This window comes from Macaca mulatta, chromosome 17 (assembly GCF_049350105.2).
Source record: "Macaca mulatta isolate MMU2019108-1 chromosome 17, T2T-MMU8v2.0, whole genome shotgun sequence".
Lineage (NCBI taxonomy): Eukaryota > Metazoa > Chordata > Mammalia > Primates > Cercopithecidae > Macaca > Macaca mulatta.
In genome coordinates this window covers 64,363,029-64,383,515 of record NC_133422.1, presented here as the reverse complement: position 1 = coordinate 64,383,515, position 20,487 = coordinate 64,363,029, and the positions used below count along the sequence as shown (strand labels likewise).

Genomic DNA, 20,487 nt, shown 5'->3' with positions numbered 1-20,487 from the left:
TGAAAATGGACTAATACAAGTGGTAATAATGGATTGGGATTAGGGCCCAAGAAGGTAGACTCCTAAACTAGTACTCATTGGCATTTTTCTCTGTCCCCACCTCTGATAGTCTCACAGGCAATAACTTGGTTAATTAAAGGATAGTAATATATAAAATCCTTCAGTATTTGTATGTTTATTGTCTATATTCTCCTCTAGGATATAGGCTCTATTGCATCTCCAGTAGAGAGATGGTAAACTTTCTAGTATTTAAAGCAAAGGATAGATACCTGTGTTGCAAGATTAATGGATAATGTAAATGTTCCTTTGCTTATTATATTAAATATTCACTAGTCTTTGCATTTAGTGTATTTTGCTGTGTATAGTAATATATTTTTAATTACAAAATATTTCATATTTCTGTGAAAGCTAGATTACAATATTTTCACTAAGGATAGTTAAATTTATCTTCATAATTGTGTTCCTAAGTTTCAATTCATCAGCAATATAGAAGACTTCTCAATTCCTAATGTTCTTAGCAACATTTGATATTGTCATGTTTTAAACTTTTTTGGTTGGCTAAAACTTTCTCCTAAAGATATTTTATTTTAATATACTGGTTATTCTACTTACTAACTCTATTGAACATTTTTATATGCTTATAGGATCTTTATATATTGCCTTTCATGAATTTCCATTTTATATTGTCCCTGAGGCTTGAGTATGAAGACAGCAATATCAATTACAATGGTTTGCAAAAATTGAGTGACTGCAATGAATCAGATTCTGTTCTAAGTGTTTTACATATTAATTATTATTATCTTCATCATAACACCATGAGATAATTATTCTAGTTGTCCCCAGTTTAAAGTAAATAAATTACAATATAGACAGAAATAGAAACCTGCGTATATAAATGGTAGCTGTAGAGGAAACTCTTACTGACATATAAACAAAAACTAAAACATTAATGACAATCAATACAGTTGATTATATTACATTATTAAATGTTTACATTAAAAATAAAGCTAAAAGCTAACTCACAAATTTAACTTCTGGCCTTGATGGAGTATCTGCTATCTGAGTAAGCTTCCTAATATGTATAACTGTAAAAGCTAAATAAAACACACAAATCAAATTCTTGAAGTCATCAGAGAGAAACTAAGGAAGCCTGGACTTGAGAACAGGGGTGAGAAGAGTACAAAGGTTGACTCAACATTTGTTTCTACTTTCTCCATGCTTTTCTGGAGAAATTTATTTATTTCTTCCTTCTTCAGTCAAAAAGTCAAACTGAAATCTGACATCTAGGGCTAGCTACAGTCTCTGAATGACAGAGGCATCAATTAGAATTTAGCCCTTTTATGAAGGCTCACACAATGTGTCAAGATCCTGGAAAGAAAGGAAGGAAATCACTAGGTAGAAAAGTCCTAGACATCTATCGGTTTTTCATATGCTTCAGAATACCTTTTTTCCTTGATATTATTAGCAAATCTTGGTTATGCAATGTGGTCTCTCATTTGTGGGAGCCTTATGTGATAATCTTACTACCTCTTTGACAAACTGAATTATATGTGTTCTCTCAACAATAAGGTGACATATGAGGAAAAGGAAAAAAATGAAATATCTTACTCATAGAACAATAAGAGCAACAAAAATATTGGAGAAAGAAAATGAGAAAAAAGTTGATGAAAGAAGAAAATATTAAAATTGTATCTAATAAAATCAATTATTACATTGAGTATAAATACATTAAATAACCAAAGTCAAAGATTAGCATATTGGAACCGAAAGAACCTTAGTGTAGCTGATTAATTAGATGAATTAGAATTTATCTAATTCTTAGTGTTGCTGATTATTAAATTAATTAATGTAATTAATTAGTACATTAATTAATTACACTAAACTTTAGAGCAATACGCATTACTGGAAAAAAGGAAATATTTGACAACTTAAAACAATCAATTCAGCAAGAAGAATTTTAAATGTCAAATATATGTCATTGAAATAAATGTCATTGAATATAATGTCATTGAAATAAAGCAAAATAGAGAACTACGATGTATAGTAAGTATATTGAAAGAAATACAACTGGCATTATTCTGGAATGACATAATTGTTTATATAGAAAATACAAAAAAATATGTGGATTATTGCGACAATTATTTATAAATATTTCACAAGGCTACTGGATACGGTCAATACATAAAAACCTATTTTCTTTTTATTTATTGATGGAACAAATACAAAATTTAAAAAAATGCCCATTGCAATAGCATAAGTAAATCAAATGCAAAGTGATCATTTCAGTAACAGATATAAAATGTTATAATAAAAGTTTCAAACAAACATTACTCAGGAAGTTAAAATCTTAATAAAATGAAGTTATATACCACGTTCTGATTAGAAGACACAATGTTGTAAAGATATTAATTATCTAAAAAATGTTATATATTTGATACCATCTCAATCAAGATTTTATCAGTATTTTGGGGGAAAATTGGGAAAATTGCAAAAACAATTCATATGGAATACCAAAGGGATATTAATTTTTATATTTATAATATTTTAAAATTTAGAACAACCATTTTTCATGTTCTGTTTGAGAAATATTTGTCTTCCTCAAAAGACACTGCTATGCTTATCTATTTTAGTTATGCTTGTCCATTATATTCTGAAAAGATTACTGTTTTAATTTTTATATTTAATTCTATGATCCATCTAGATTGACTTTTGTGTATTGGCCATGGTCCATTTTTATATTTTTGGATATCAATTCCACCAATGTTAAATTTTATTATTAATTTTATTTTTAAAATTAACAAAGAATTTATATCCATAATATTTAAAATTGATTACAATAACTGCTACAAATTGATAAGATGATGTAATTAATAAGAGATATCCAATTAAAAATCAAGAGGTTTTTAACAGGCTTTCACAGAAAGGGATATTCAAGTGGCTAAAAATCACATGAAAAAATGCCTAGTTTTATCAGTCATCAGCTTGGTGCAAACTAACAGAATGATGAGATACAATTACTCACTCATCAGAATGACTAAAATTAAAATGTTTCACGGTGACAAGTTATGAGAGGTTATCAGAAAACGGGGTTCCTCTCCTTTACTGAGGGAAATAAAAATCGGTTAAAAAAAAAAGCTAGAAAACTTTTTGATACATTGACTCAATTTCAATGTAAGTATATTCTATGACCCAGACATTTTACATCTAGGTAAAGTGAATTCATATGTGCATCAAAAAACTGTACATTGCAGCTTTATTTTTAAAATATTAGAACTGGAAACCATGCAAATTTTCATCAACAATAGCATGGAGCTATAAAAGTGTCATAACTATACAGTGTAATAATATATGTAATTTAAAAATGTTACTATCTCACCTAATTTCTGAATAAAAATGTCACAGATACAACTTTAAAGGAATTTTTTTAAAAATTATATTAATTTATAAGTTCAAATCAGGAAAAACTTCTTATATGAGGAATTAATTCAAAAATTATTGTTACCTTTTGGGAGGTATACTGACTGGGAAGTTGCATGAGAGGTTTTGGAGTGGAAGTGATAGTCGGTAGGTATACAGTGACATTCTTGTAATAAAATACCATCAAACTGAACACTTACAAGGTTTTCATTATATATACAAGGTAATTTAATATATATTTATATATTATATATTAATGTAATATACATATATATATTATACTTTCGGTGAAGCATTTTTATAAGGCCAAGTAACCTCCAGCAATTAAGAAAAACAAGGCACATATGGATGATATTTGTAGGGTATATAACTTAGTAGTAACCAGAATGGATTAAACCATGTGCAGAGCCTATTTTTAAATCCTATATAAATATGCACTTGGTCAGAAATATGAAAGCCAATGATTAGCCCATCCTCCTAGAAACTTTCTCCACCTTACTTTCCAAATACCAAAACCTTCTGATTTTCCTCTCACCTATCTGGCCATTTCTTCTCTATCTTTTTTGTTTTATCTTCATGTAACCAATACTAGAGCTAGTCAAAGCTAGATTATGGTCTCTGTTACATTCTCTCTTCATACTATCTTCCTAACTGATTATATCTAGGATTATGATTTTAAAAGCCATATAATTGTTGATAACTCCAAAATTTTTACATATACATCTAACACTGTCTTGAACTGTAGGCATGTATATTTAACTGCCTATTTATTTGCCCCATTTAAATGTGTAATAGTCCCTTTAAACATGATATATCCAAAATGGAGTTCTTAAATGTTCCCCAAAAATAATTTTCAAATTTTTCTACCCTTTAAACTTCTCAATTGTTTAACCAATTTATTTATCTCTAATTTAATCTTTCTTCTGTTTGTTGTTGTTATTTTTGTTTTTGTTTTTTTCTGAGACAAATTCTCACTCTACTGCCCAGGCTGAAGTGTAGTGGAGCAATCTTGGTTCAGCTAATTTTTGTATTTTTAGTAGAGATGAGGTTTTGCCTTGTTGGCCAAGCTGGTCTTGAACTCCTGACCTCAAGTTATTTGCCCACTTCTGCCTCCTAAAGTGTAGGGATTACTGGCGTGAGCCACCACATCTGGCCCTGATTTGTCCTTTCCATTCATACACCCCTATGCATTCTGTTAATAAATTTAAACAGCAATACTCCCAGAATATATTTCAAATATTTTCACTTTTCTCTGTTTAAACTGAAACCTGTTAATTCAATCTACTACCTTCTACTTTTTGAATTTCTGAAATTTTCTTATAATCATCTCCTGACTGCCACCTAACCTAACCTGACTCCAATCAATTTGCTATAAAACATTCAGAATAAATTTGTCATAACAGTCACATCCCTATTATGAAACATGGCGGTGATTTTCCATTGCTCTTACAACAAAATTTAAATTTATTAACTTTATTAAATTATCCTAGTGATCTGGTCCTTTCAGATAGATATCATATTCTCCAGAAAAGCATAAATCAATCAAAATATTTTCTACCCATTCTACGGCACACAACCTATCTTAAAGTATACTCTGTATCTAATTGGTGCTCAGTAAAAAGTTGATTTCAGCATCTCTTTGACAGCTTCACTGATGTTTTCACTTTAATCTCCATGTAGTTAATTATTGTTGATACATGTATCTACCTATAATTATCTAAAAAGCCTATGAGATATATCATCTCCTTTTGAAATAACCTCAACCTTCACATTTATGCATCCTTTCTAATCCCCATTTCCTACCTAATGAAAGAATAAGATTTGAAGTTTGTGCTTTTTAATTTTAACTATGCCTGCACTCAAAACACGATCCCTCTATATGCATAGGATTGTGTAAAATAACATCCCTAAGTTGAATGTGTGTTGTAGAACATTTTTAATGTTATTCGGCTACATTTTTTATTAAATTATACTTGTATAATTGTGTAATATGTGTGAAGCATGCTTACTTATTGGGAATAATGCACTTATTCCATTTTAATTGATTCATTGACTGCTATAGGAGCTCGCTGTGGGCAGATACTTTGTCTGCCTAATTCATCACTGTGTCCTCAGTGCCAATAATAATTCCTGACACATAAAAGTCATTCAATGAATAATAGTTAAATGAATGAATGAATAAATGAGTTGTCATTTTATTTTTACATCAGTTTTGGGAGACAGTTCTTCATGGGTCTCTCATATTTCTGCACATCTTTAAAGTCAAGTTATTGAGTGCCCTTTGTTCCAGAATATATTTAAAAGGAGGTTGTTTTAACAGAAAGACTAGGAACAGAGAGATATTTCCTGTCTCCAAAATAAAATGCAGTCATGCTTAAAAGCGTAAAGATAATATCTCCTTCCAGAGCAATGGGTTTGCGTGTTTATTGGCCATTATAAATTATAGTTCTTATACAATCTACTGCATGTACAGGTTTCAATTAACACTTTTCAAAGCAAAAATTGTATGAGGCAATTGTAAACAGGCAAGACATATTTTATTGAAGGCTTGCAATAAGGAAGAGAGGACAAAACTGACTGAACTACACTTCTAAAACAAAGGTGGTAGAATTTTTTGGAACTAGGTTGGGTAGGTGGATCATACCATAGGCAATCTGTGTTTGCTAATTGGCCTTACTCAAAGGAACAGTCAACTTTCTTCTATCTTTATTTCAAAAGGTAGTTTTATAGCTTGTGGCAAGGTACCAACTGAAGTTAGGCTCCTATACTTTCAGGAGTCTGGGAGATAGAATACCTTAACGACTACATTTCAAAGGAACAGCAGCTCCCAAGTCCTTGAGAAAGACAGTCCTGGGTTGTGAAACTGGCAAGGGGTTTTATCAAAGGTTTACATCTAAAAGAAGCAGAGAAATAATTTACAGTTATAAGTTTTCTAAAGTAAATGCTGTAAGGAAAATGAAGCCAGAGCCTAGACACAGGAAGAAACTGTCTAAAGTTTGATCAAGAGAAGGGAAACATTAAGGCCATGTTGATTACCTTCTTTGGATCACCCTATGGGAATTGGGGCTTGGGGAACCAGCAGCAGAAACAAAAATTGTTGATACTCTGACTGTTGCTGTTGCTATGAGTAATAAACTGTATTTCTTCTTTGATCCAGGAGTCATATCTTAATCAATATGCATAAATTTGTGGCAGTCTAATTCATCATCTTGGTAGTAGGGTAAAAATCACAGATGCTTCAGACTTCTTTATAATCAGCCTCAAATTGTGCCCTTTTAGGAAATATTCAACAGAATTTCTCAACAGCTAAAGAGAGCACATCGATCAATATTAACATGATATTTAAATAGTTAGCAACTGTTGAGCATTTAAGAAAATTTATTTATGAAGATATGAGTTTACTAGAAAAGCAATGAGTACTAGTTGTATGAATCTTCCCATGGATGGCTCTCTATTAATTGTATTTGTTTTAATTGCTTGTATTTAGTAATTTTAGCTAATAATATGAAAGATGTCATATTTTCTAAGCTTTATATAAGTTTATTTTAACTTAATTTTGGGAAGCCAAAGCACAGAGAATACTATTCTGAAATTCAAACTGGTAATATTACATTGCTTTAAGGTAACATTGTTGTAAGTAACAAAGTATTTTAAATAGCAGTGTAAAAATGTTCTTTAAAAGTAGAGGCCCAAGACATCTTACCTTTGATTTTTAGTATCCGTTTCTTCATATGGTCATAAACATGGGAATTAGTATTATTTTATAAAGCATCTAGGTCATAATACTTATTTTTGGCTCCCAATTTTGTTTTCACTTTAATGGAATGATTCAATTAATGGTAGGTAGTTTCTATGAGATTACAATAGTTCTTTAACAACTGAAGTCTATGCTGAATGAATTCATAGTTTTGTACTGTTGCTTTAATTTTTAAAATCTCATTGTGAAATAAATCTATTCAAATTTTATTTTATTTTTTAAGTTTATGGTATTAGGGACACATAACAGGAGATCTACCCACTTAACAGATTTTTAAATGTTCAATATGATATTAACTATAGTCATAACAGTCTTTTATGTAATGTTTTAGGTGTAACAGTACTTGAAGGCCCTATTTATGCTGTGGGAGGCCATGATGGCTGGAGCTATCTGAATACAGTGGAAAGGTGGGATCCACAGAGTCAACAATGGACATTTGTAGCCAGTATGTCAATTGCTCGGAGCACAGTTGGTGTAGCAGCATTGAATGGCAAGTAAGTACATTTTTTTCTCATTTTTTAATCTTAGAAAAAAAGTTGTTGCATAAATATTATTTGAAAAATAAGTTTTAATAAGCTGATAAAAATTGTTTTAAAACATTTTAAGCTGTTGATATTTTTAAATTGACAAATAAAGACTGGTGCTCTCGCTATAGACAACGGAACCCAAAATTTATTCACATTAATTGATTATTAAAGAAGTATCAAATATATTTCATGGGAAAATGGATATCATTTTTGGAAAACTATTTGAGTAGCCTTCAAAAAACTACTCAAATCTGGTATTCAATATATCTTTCTTTGCATAATTACATTAGGTTACTTTTCAAGCATCTTCATCGCTATCCCTCTAAATCAAGAATTCTCAACCTCAACACTATTGACATTTGAGGATAGATGAGTCTTTGTTGAAAGAAGTCTACTGTCCTGTGCATTTCAGAGTGTTTGGAAGTGTCTTGGGTTTCTACCCACTGGATGCCCCTCACCCACCACCTCAGTGTGACAAGCAAAAATATCTCCAGACATTGCCTAGTATTTCCTGGGAAGTGGCAAAATACAGCCCCTGTCTTCCCCGTGAGAACCATAGATCTAAATAAAACTAGTGTCACCTCTTGCCTAGACAACTGGAACAGCTTGTATTCTGATCTTTTTGCTTCTTTCCTCTGCAGTCTTATTTATGAAAGCTTCCAGGAAAATCCTTTTACAAATGCAAATAATAAATCAGTCTTCTTCAAGGACTTTTCTTTTATGATCTTTGTTGATTTAAAGTCTATTTTCTCAGAAACTAGGATTGCAACCCTTGCGTTTTTCTGTTTTCCATTTGCTTGATAAATTTTCCTCCATCCTTTTATTTTGTGTCTGTGTGAGTCTTTGCATGGGAGATAGGTCTCTTGAATACAGCACATCGATGGATCTTAACTCTTTATCCAGCTTGCCATTCTGTCTTTTAATTGGGGCATTTAGCCCATTTATATTTAAGGTTAATATTGTTATGTGTGAATTTGATCCTGACATCATAATGCCATCTGGTTAATTTGCAGATTGTCTATGTAGTAGCTTCATAGTATCACTGGTATGTATAGTTAAGTGTGTTTTTGTAGTGGCTCATAACAGTTTGTCCTTTTCATATTTAGTGCTTCCTTTAGGAGCTCTTGCAAAGCAGGCTTGATGGTGACAAATGCCCTCAGCATTAGCTTCTCTGAAGAATATTTTATTTCCCCTTCACTTATGAAGCTTAGTTTGGCCAGCTATGAAATTCTAGGTCAGAATGTCTTTTCTTTAAGACTGTTGAATACTGGCCCCCAATCTCTTCTGGCTTATAGGGTTTCTGCTAAGAGGTCTGCTATTAGTCTGATGGGCTTCCCTTTATAGGTGACCTGGCCTTTCTCTCTGGCTGCCCTTTGCATTTTTTCATTAATTTCGACCTTGGAAAATCTGAAGATTCTGTGTCTAGGGGTTGGGTCTTCTTGTGGAATATCTTACTGGGGTTCTCTGGATTTCCTGAATTTGGATTTTGGCCTGTCTTGGTAGGTTGGAAAAGTTCTCCTGGACGATATCCTAAAGTGTGTTTTCCAGCTTGGTTCTGTTCTCTCCATCTCTTTCAGGTAACCCTACCAGATGTAGGTTTGGTCTTTAAACATAATCTCATAGTTCTTGGAGGTTTTGTTCATTCCTTTTTATTCTTTCTTCTCTAATCTTATCTGTCGGCCTTATTTCAGCAAGATAGTCTTCAAATTCTGATATTCTTTCTTCTGCTTGGTTTATTCATCTGTTGATATTTGTGTTTGCATTGTAAAGTTCTGTTGTGATTTTCAGCTTCATCGGGTAATTTATTTTCTTCTCTAAATTGGTTATTCTGGTTAACAGCTCCTGTAGTGTTTTATTATGGTTTTTAGTTTCCTTGCAATGAGTTGGGGCATAATCCTTTAGCTCAGTGAAGGGTATTGTTACCCATTTTCTGAAGCCTACTTCTGTCAATTCATCCACTTCAGCCTCATCCCAGTTCTGTGTACTTGCTGTAGACATGTTGCTATCATTTGAAGAAGAAGCACTCTGGCTTTTTGAGTTTTCAGCATTTTTGTGTTGATTCTTTCTCATCTTCATTAGTTTATCTACCTTTGATCTTTGAGGCTGTTGTCCATTGGATGGGGTTTTTATGGGGTCTTTTTCATTGATGTTGTTGTTGCTGTTGCTTTCTGTCTGTTTTTCTTTTAGCGGTCAGGCCCCCTTTCCATAAGAATGCTGCAGTTTGGTGGTAGTTCACTCCAGACGCTATTTGCCTGGGTCCCTCCCACCCCTGGAGATACCACCATTGCAGGTGGCAGACCAGCAAAGATGGCAGCTTGCTCATTCCTCATGGAGCTCTGTCCCAGAAGGACACCAACCTGATGCCAGTCTGAATACTCCTGTATGAAGTGTCTGGAGACTTCTGTTTGGAGGTCTCACCCAGTCAGGAGGATCAGGATCAAAGAGCCACTTAAATAAGCAGTCGGACTGCAGCTTGGTGGGGCAGGTGTGCTGTGCTGGGGATAATCCCCCTCGTCTGGGCTGCCCTGACTCCCCAGAGCCAGCAGGCAGAAAAGACTAAGACTGCTGAGGCATGATACTGCAGCTGCCCCTCCTCCTATGGGCTCCCTCCTCTCAGGGATATCAGAGTTCTCTTCATAAATCCCTGGCTGAGGATGCTGAAATTCCCATGGGGAGGCCCCCTCTAGTGACAAGGAGTGGATCAGGGTACTACTTAAATAAGCAGTCTGGCCACGAACTCTCCCAGTCACTGTGTTCCCCTGTGAGAAATTGCTCCCAGTCCAGACCACCCAGTCTTGCTGGCACCAACAGCAAAAGGAAACAGTTGACTGGAGCACAATGATAGCAGCAGTCCCTCCCTCTTTGGGAACTCATCTTCTTAGGCAGTCTCTAGCCTGCTGTGCTAGCTGGCAGAGATTCCAAGCCAGTAGGTTTTAGACTGTGAGTTTCTGTGGGAGTGAGGCGACTTGGCTCCCTGGCTTCAGCCTCCTTCACACGGGAGTGGACAGACCTCCTGCCTCATGGAAGTTTCAGATAAAATACTCCTGTATCCCAGTGCCAGCTCCAGTGGCTGCCCACTCAAGCAGCCACCATGAGTCTGCACAGCTTTGTACTTGTGACAGAAGGCCCTGGTGGTGTGGGCTTACAAGGGGACCTCCTGATCTGGGGATCACAAGGGGAATGCAAGGATCTGTGGGAAAAGCATGGTTTTCATGGAAGGATAGCACAATCCCTCATCACCTTCTTTGACTAGGAGAGGAAGCTCCCAGTGCCCTTCCTGTACAGCTCCAGGTGGGCCCTTGCTCCACCCTGCTTTTCCTCACTCTCTGTGGGTTGCACCAACCACCTAGTCAGTCCTAATAAGAGAAACTTGGTACCTCAGTTAAGGATGTAGAATTCACTTGCCACTTTTATCTTCTCTCTAGCAACTGAGAGTAGAGCCATTTCTATTTGGCCATCTTGGCTACTCCCTACTACTGTATTATTCTTATGTATTTGCATCCTCACAGCTTAACTCCTAGTTATGAGGGAGAATATGCTATGTTTGGTTTTCCATTCCTGAGTTACTTCACTTAGAATAATGATCACCAATTCCAACCTGGTTGCTGCAAATGCCATTATTTCATTTCCTTTTATGTCTGAGTAGTATTCCATGGTATACATATATATCACAATCTCTTTATCTAATCATTAATTGATGGGTATTTGGGCTGGTTAAATATTTTTGCAATTGCAAATTGTGCTGCTATAAACATACATGTGCAAGTATCTTTTTCATATAATGACCTCTTTCTTCTGGGTAGATGCCCAGCAGTGGGATTGCTGGATCAAATGGTAGTCCCACTGTTAGTTCTTTAAAGAATCTTCACACTGTTTTCCATAGTTGTACTAGTTTACATTCCCACCAGCAGTGTAAAGGTGTTCCGTTTTCACCACATCTATGCCAACATCTATTACTTTATTTTCTTTATTTTTGGATTATGATCATTCTTGCAGGAATAAGATGGTTAAATCCACTGTGGTTTTGATTTGCATTTCCCTGATCATTAGTGATGTTGATAATGTTTTCATATGTTTGTTGCCCATTTGTATGTGTTCTTTTCAGAATTGTCTATTCATATCCTTAACCCACTTTTTAATGGGATTGTTTGTTTTGTTCTTGCTAATTTGTTGGAGTTCCTTGTAGATTCTGGATATTAGACCTTTGTTGGAGGTATACATTGGGAATATTTTCTTCCACTCGATGGGTTGTTTGTTCACTCTGCTGATTGTATCTTCTGCTGTGCAGAAATGTTTTAATTTAATGAAGTTCCATTTATTTATCTTTGTTTTGATAGAATTGGCTCATAAAAAGTGAATTAACACTGTATATGTGCCTACACACAGATATACATATAAAATTAATAAATATTCACATTATACATTTTGTTTAACGCAAAGATAAAGCATATTCTTTATAATAACTGTTTTTCAAAAATTCTTTTGGTTAGTTATCTTTTAAATCTTTTTTTTTTTTTTTTGACAGAGTCTTGCTCAGTCACCTAGGCTGGAGTGCAGTGGCACGATCTCAGCTCACTGCAAGCTCCGCCTCCTGGGTTTATGCCATTCTCCCTCCTCAGCCTCCCGAGTAGCTGGGACTACAGGTGCCCGCCACCACGCCTGGCTAATTTTTTGTATTTTTTAGTAGAGATGGGTTTCACTGTGTTAGCCAGGATGGTCTTGATCTCCTGATCTCGTGATCCACCCACCTTGGCCTCCCAAAGTGCTGGTATTACAGGCGTGAGCCACCACTGCTGCTATCCTCTAAATTCTTTTATTTAAACTTCGGTATACATTTCTCAGATTTTAAAAAGTCACTCTTAAACATCCCTTTAGAATTTTCTCTGTAAATAAATATTTACAGATTAGTTTGAGAAAGATGTGGTATCTCTAAATTTTAAATGTTAGTATTTTCTTCTGAGAAGATAGTTGTACTTTTATCTTTTAAAATTACTCTCCTTGTATTTTAGTGCTGTTTAATTTTGGCAAGGTTATTCTTTTTTTCTGAGGTTATTCATGTTTATTCATATTTTTGAATATTTTACCTTATTTTGTGTTTATATATATTTAAACATTAATCATTGAAAAATTAAATCTTAAAAGATAATTTATATATAACCATTTAACTAAATGCATATGTTTGCTGTATTTACTATTCAATTGATAATAATAGATTTTCTAGAAAGATAAACATTTAATAAACTAATAAGGAAACTTTTTCTCTGTTTTCTTAATATATATTTCCTTTTTATTGTGTTGTTTATATTTTTAGAATAATTACCTAAATAGTAGTGATATCAGGTGTCCTTATCTATCCATTTTAATTGGAAAACCCTTATAGTGCTTTATAGTCTCTGATTTCAGTTGTTTCATATACATAGATTGTTTAAGGTTAAAAGCATTATTTTACTGTCTGTAGTTTCCATAGCATAAATTTTATTTTCTAAAATTAGCATACATTTTATGAATTTGTCAAGGTGATGATTGTTTTCTTTTATTTGTAATCAAACAATCATACACAGAGGCTATGTGTATTTTCTTCCTTATTTTCTTAATTTTCATTTGATTTAGTTCTACTTACTCTTGTCTTTAAATTCAGAATTTAACAAATTATAGTATTAATAGTTGTTCTTGAAGTTTATTTTTCTTTATTACTGTGTTAGTCCATTCTCACATTGCCATGAAGAAATACTCGAGACTGGGAAATTTAGAAAAAAAAAAAAGCTTTACTTGTCTCACACTTCTTCAGGCTATATAGGAAGCATGATGTTGACATCTGCTCAGCTTCTGGGGAGGCCTCAGAAAACTTACAATCATGGCAGATGGCTAAGGAGAACAGGCACATCATATGGTCAAAGGAGGAGCAAAAGATCCAGGTGGGAGGTGCTACACACTTTTGAACAACCAGATCTCACAAGTACTCCCTTACTATTGAAAGGACAGTACCAAGAGGGATGGTGCTAAACCATTCAAGAGAATCTGCCCCCATGACCCAATTACCCCCACCAGGCCCCACCTCCAGGACTGGGCTGTACATTACAATATGAGATTTGGGTGGAGACACACATCCAAAGTATAACAATTATTATACTACAAGTTTATTCATTTTCCTACATTCAACTACTGAGTGTAGTTGGATATTTAAGTTATTTCCTCTTCTTGATGATTAAGAATAATGCAATTATGAATATTCTTATGTATGTCTTTTGGTGAACATACACACATGTTTTAGCTGGTTGTAGACCTAGAACTTAAATTACTAGGCTTTACTTGTGCTCAGTTTTAGTAGATACTGCTCAAAAGTGTTTGTAACTGGTTTTCCTAATTTGTCCACACATTAACAGATTTTTGAATTCTGAATGCTCCCTGCACCCTACTGACTTGGTGACATCCGACTTGTCTTTTATTTATCATTCTCCATTCTGGTGAATAGTGTTGTCACATTCTCCAAGAACTGATGCTATCAAAAATCTTTAATATATGTATTAGTCATTTGTAGATCTTCTGTTAAAGTTTATTTTCAAAATTTTCTCTGTTTCTATTTCTGTGTGTTCTCTTTTTCATTTTGATTTATGGAGTTCTTCGTGTATTCTGAAAATTAATAATTTCCAAGTGAATGCATCTCCCTTTATTATTATTACTTTCCAGGAAGTATGTGTTGATGATGTAATTTATTCGATTCTATGTCTGAAAGGGACTTTCCTTTGTCTTTTCACATTGTTTGCAAATTAGCTTAAGTAATTTAATATCTCTGCCTTGTATTTTTAAAATTCAATAGATATTATTTACTTATATTTTGTCTTTTTTGCGGAGTGGGGGAGATATGTAAGTTCAGTGATTTCTTTTATCTTTCATATGCGTTTTTATAACCCAAACCTTTATTCTTATAGATGTTTTTACTATGTTTATATTAGTTAACATTCATTCAAGAGCCAGAAATCAGAACAGTCATTTATCGGTTATTCTAAACAAAGATATTTTAATATTAAATACAAAGTTTTGTTGAGTAAGTATAAAAATTTACTAGTTAACCAAAAAGTCAACAAAATAACACTATATTGTAAATTAATCAACTCAAAATAATAGCTACTTCTCCTGGGGGTGGAGAACTAAAAGGCAAGGTTAAAATGATTAAGATTTAGAAGCTTGGGGAGGGGGCCTGTGCACTGAAATTTAGTCAACTGCGATTTGGGCCACTGCTTCGCTGGAGCTAGTCTCAGCAGGAAAGACCTGGGACCCAGAGCTCTGAGGAGCGGATGCCAATCTGCTGGTGCTGATGTCTTAGAGTAGTCTCAATGAAGCCGATGGCGTATCTTAGAAAAACTGCGAACTAGGGATGTCTGATGCTACAGAACAACTCTTGCTGCCACAGTGAGTAAAGGATGGGGTGACACTGTAGGGAAAAAAAAAAAAAAAAAAGCAAGCAAACAAACAAACAAAAAAAACAAGACTCTTCACTCTCTTCTAGTCTTTCAGTCTTTGCCACCCACTGATGTCAGATCGTAAGAGGGAACCAGCTGGCAAAGCAGAAAAGCGGTTTCCAGAGATTTAGCCCCTATTTCAGAAGCAGAAAATACAGGAGAGGATGTAGACCTGAGAGACAACAGCTTAAAAAGCTTGTAATTCCTCCTGAAAAGTCAAAATGTTTCTGGGGGTACAATCTGAGGCCTACTTCTCATTCTCTTAAATTACTATTCGGAAATTTGTTTTAACAATCTCAACTCTTTCTTCTGCTTAGGAAAGTTTTTAATCTATTGAAACTTGTTTGTTTAATTGTTCCTTTTCCTATTATTCTAGTTCTCTGGTTTGAGATATATTTTAGTACATACTTATGTTAATGGTTCCATGTGTGTTTTAAGACTGATTTCTTTGCCATAAGTCTCCTTTGCCAGTTTAAAAAAAAAAATGAATGAATTCAATCAATGCCAATTTGTTTATGATCATTTGTACTTCCAATGCAGACTTAAAATTTTTGCATTTTAACTTTTCTTATACGATATCTTTATTTGATTCCCCTCCTTCCAATCATCTTTATAACCACCTTATTTTGAGTGTGTTATCTTATCTTTAAAGTCTTTTTATCATCTTTAAAGTCTTTTTATCACCTTTAAAGTCTTTTAAGTCTTTAAAGTATATGTTTTTAGGTCAAGATATAAAATATTTTTACATGATGGAAAAACTTCTACATGCTTTGTTTTACTTTATTTTATTTTTCTATTTACTTCTTGTGATTTTCCCTGTCACATAATATTTAAGTCGCTTAATTTTTTTCAAGGTACACTTATTTGCTCTCAAAATCCTCCTCTCAAATGTTTTGCTAGAAGTTTAATTATTGTCAATATCCGTTATAATTTTTAGAAAGCTATTAGATAAGAAATGGTGAACCAGAATCACAAAAAGCCAAAGCAAATCGCTACTTGTCAATTCAATTTATTTTTTGTATTTGGTAAAGCTTTTGTCTGCAGTAATGTTCGCTATCCATCTTTACACTATAATCACTCTCAATATCAAAAATCTGTAAACATTTCTGCTAGACCTCTTTTGGCTATAGTTGCTGAGAAAAACTCCAACTCCTACTATCACCACTGCTTTGGAAGGATGCTGTGTAGAAGTGAAAAGAAGTTAAAATCATACACAGCCTATAGTGATGGGGTGCTTGCATAAACAGTGGTTGGTTATTCTTCCATTACCTTCTGAGGAATACTGAGATTTCTAAGAGAGGCAATTAAAATATTTTATTACCAATTTTCATTCTTATCTGCAAATTTTCTAAAATAAATTTCTTGAAATTGTTTCTGTATGAAATAGTTACCTCTGCTTCTCACTCCTCTCAATACAATTTTTATTCTGTTGTGCCTTTTAATGACATTCATAGAAAAAATATTTTCATTTGTGTTAATATTGTCACTTTACCCAATAAAAAATGTATGTATTTCATAATACATACATTTTATTAACACTGCTTTGCATAACATGTAAATATGTACATTTATTAATAATACTTTTTCTACTTATATTCACATTTTCTCTTGAAAAATGATTTTTTTCTTAAGCATTACAATATTTTTATTTAAAAACACTTAGTTTGGAAGTTAATGATAAAATTTAACATTCTTCAATATTAAATATTAAAAGTAAAACTATCCAGTGGGTATATCTATTCGTGGATAGTAAAATTTACAATAATAGAATGAATGTTCTCCGTCCAGGCACAGTGGCTCACCCCTGTCATTCCAACACTTTGGGAGGCCAAGGTGAGAGGATCTCTTGAATCCAGCAGTTTGAGACCAGCCTGGGCAACACAGTGAGACCCCATCTCTACAAATAATTTTAAAAATAACTGGGCATGGTGGCATGCTCCTGTAGTTCAAGCTACTTGAGAGGCCGAGGAGCTGAGGTGAGAGGATTACTTGAACCAGGAGGTCGAGGCTGTAGTGAGCTGTGATCATGCCACCTGCTCTATAGCCTGAGTGATAGAGCAAGATCCTATATCAAAAAAAAAAAAAAAAAAAAAAAAAGGATGTTCTCTTGGATGTTAATTTTTATAATTCTAATAGAGGATAATAGAGGAAAGCATAATCCTTTTTGCCTTTTTACGTTTTCTAATCACTATTTATAAGTAACAATCGGTTATTTAGTGAATTTTTCTTACCATTTACATTGACACCAATTGATTTATTCCTGGTGTTGTTTAGAAAATGGATATCTCATTAACACAGCATATTTGCCCAATATGGGTGAGAAGTATCCTGTCCTTTCATTATCTTATTCACTTGTTACATCAGTTTGTAATGAAAACACACACACACACATATTAAAGTGTTAGTACATTACTTATCCATATTTTTTGGATAATTAGCTTGCATTATAGCTTTGTGACCTTCTTTATGACTTTAATTTGAATCAACTTAAAATATGTATTTTATTGTAAACATTCTCCAGTCTTAATCAGAAATAAATGAAGAAAATATTTAATGCAGAGTCTTGTTTCAATTTCTTACATTCTGTTATGACTAAATTGTCTATCTAGTTTCTTCTACTGCACCTTTTAAATTTACTATACATAGAAATCACTATTCAGATTGCTTTTCTTGTCCTTGTATTTTTTGGTCAGCTAGCATATATCATATATTAAGAAATCCTGTTTGCTGTAGTATCATTCTTCATAAAAAATATCAGAGTGTGATATCAATACTCTTTGAAGTTTTTAATTTTTACATTGCCAAAATTGCTTACATTTTAATTATGATTTTTAATTCTATTCTGTGAAAATATTTTGAATGGTTCAATTTTTTACTTGAATTTTGTTTTCCTTTAAATTGAATTAGTAGAGATTTTGCTTGGCATCTCTTTCTTCCCCCGGGTGTGATTTAATGGCCTTAAAATTCTGTGGTTTGATGACTGGCTATTAATGTCTGGGTACTTTTCCTGTGTTACTCAGACAGAAACATAATCATTAGAAAGTGACCTTTTACTTCAGACCCATAGCAGAAAATTGTTTTAACACCACCCTCTTACATTTTTGTTTTATTTTTTTTTCCTCCCCTCTGCTGATGTGATTTTTTTTTCCCCTTGTTTTTCTACCACATAACACTAATGTGTCATTCTAACCTGGCTATTGTTTCCCTAAATATTATTTTCAACACTTTTTCCAATTAAGAGTAATAAAAAACAATGAACACTTATCTTAAGTTTAGGTTACTTATGATACTATTTGTTGTGGGAAAAAAAACCCAAAAAAACAATAAAACAAGAAATTGGTTTATGGCTTAAAATTAATGAGTGTGTTCTGATGGATTCAAGACCAAAATTGCATCAATTTCATGTAATAAATTGAGTGAATCTTCTAGTAAGACAGATTAAACTAAAGGGTATATATGCCAGCACAGCCAAACTTACGTGGTGAATAAAGAAAATACAACAACAAAAAAAGTGAATAAACGTGGATGTGTGGTGCTTGGCCAAATATAACCTCAGATTCCCTGAACAATATATACATTAGTGGTTCTTTTAGTTTCTTCTTCGGTAGCTGCCTTGGCTTGGTTCTTTCACACTTTACATTCTAGCTAAGATGTCTTTTTGTGCTTTTTAAAATTTTTCTTAGCTCACAAAGCAGATAGTGATTCTGCCTGAACACATAAGTAGGCTTGAATGTTAATAAATATGTGGTACCACTCCTTTAAGGATCTGCAAAACATATGAAAACAGAGTTTCTTTCATGATTTACTATGGCAAAATAGATTCATTCATTTATTCCTTCAAATCTTCATGTAAATTTTTTTTTTTTTTTTTTTTTTTTTTTTTTGAGACAGAGTCCTCACTCTGTCACTCAAGCTGGAGTGCAGTGGAGCAATCTCAGCTCACTACCACCAACCTCCACTTCCCAGGTTCAAGCAATTCTCCTGCCTCAGCCTCCTGTGTAGCTGGGATTACAAGCATGCACCACCACGCTTTGCTATTTTTTTTTTTTTTTTTTTTTTGGCATTTTTAGTAGAGATGGGGTTTCACCATGTTGGCCAGGTTGGTCTCCACTCTTGACCTCAGGTGATCCGCCTGTCTTGGCTTCCCAAAGTGCTAGAATTACAGGCATGCAAAGCTTCATGTTAATAATTCTGGAACCCCGGAGGCAGAGGCTGCAGTGAGCTGAGATTGTGCCACTGCACACTCTAACCTGGGTGACAGAATGAGACTCTGTCTCAAACAAACAAACAAAAAATAATTCTAACAAGGCAGTTGTAATTTCTGTTCAGTCTGAAGCATATGCAGCTTAAAGCATCATGAAAGCTGGATTCATTGTCTGTTGTTTTTCTAGTATGTCCTAATACCTAGCACAGTGCCTTAAGCCTCAAGGCCTATCACATGCATAGTGCCTTCCAACACTCTGTTTCTAATTTTTATTCAAATTTTGGTATTCTTCTTCTCAAAGGTGGCACCTGAAATTGTATAAGTTTTAATTCATCTTAGACTCACAAATTAAAAAATTAAAAAAAAAAACAAAAGAAATTGCTGTTAACTGACTCTCAGTTGGGGCTACTAATGAGCTCAGGAGAGTTTTAATTCACGTACTGAAAGAGATGAGTTTCTAAGGGACCTGACTGATTTATCAGATATCCAGCATAGATAGGTGATGGGGGGATCATTCCAGTGAGAAATAAAAATTTGTATCAAGTCCTTGAATATAAAATGCAAAATTTAAGTTTGGCAGGAACATCATGAAAGGGAGTGGCCCCAAAGATTGAATAGAATGGCAGGCCCTCAGATCATATCGTAACTCGGCTGAGGTAAAAAATATTGCAAAGATTTTTTTTTAAAAAAGAGCAATGACATGTTTGCATTTCAATTTTATAAATATTCACTCTGGTTGAAGAGTTGTTTCTAATTGCTCAAGGAAACTGTACAATTAGTAGAATTTCATCACAATAGTTGACGGGCTAAGATATATGCCAGTTGTTGAAAGGTATTATTTAATAAATTATGCCTCAGAATTAAAATGTGCTTCAACAGCTCATTTTGGTGCCCTATTTGAGCATGGTCACTGTCAGGTTCTTCAATCTGGAATATAGTGGTTTTCATGGCTTAGCCTTCACTTTCTTTCTCCATTCTCCTTTCTCACCACCTGCCTTACAACCACCTGATGTCCCAGCCGTACCAAATTATTCCAGTTCCCTGAATCTACCTAGATTGTCCACACCCCTTTGCCTTTTCACTTACCCATGCTTCTGCCTAGATTTCCCTTTCATTTCTTAT

At 33.8% G+C, this 20,487-nt stretch overlaps 1 protein-coding gene across 1 annotated transcript in view; it reads left to right on the top strand.

Annotated features, from left to right (window-relative positions):
* KLHL1 (kelch like family member 1) overlaps positions 1–20,487 on the top strand; it is a 438,469-nt gene that overhangs the window by 390,847 nt on the left and 27,135 nt on the right. Inside the window, 1 exon segment of the mRNA NM_001195300.2 lies at positions 7,506–7,668. Within this exon segment, the coding sequence (NP_001182229.1) occupies positions 7,506–7,668 (163 nt within the window).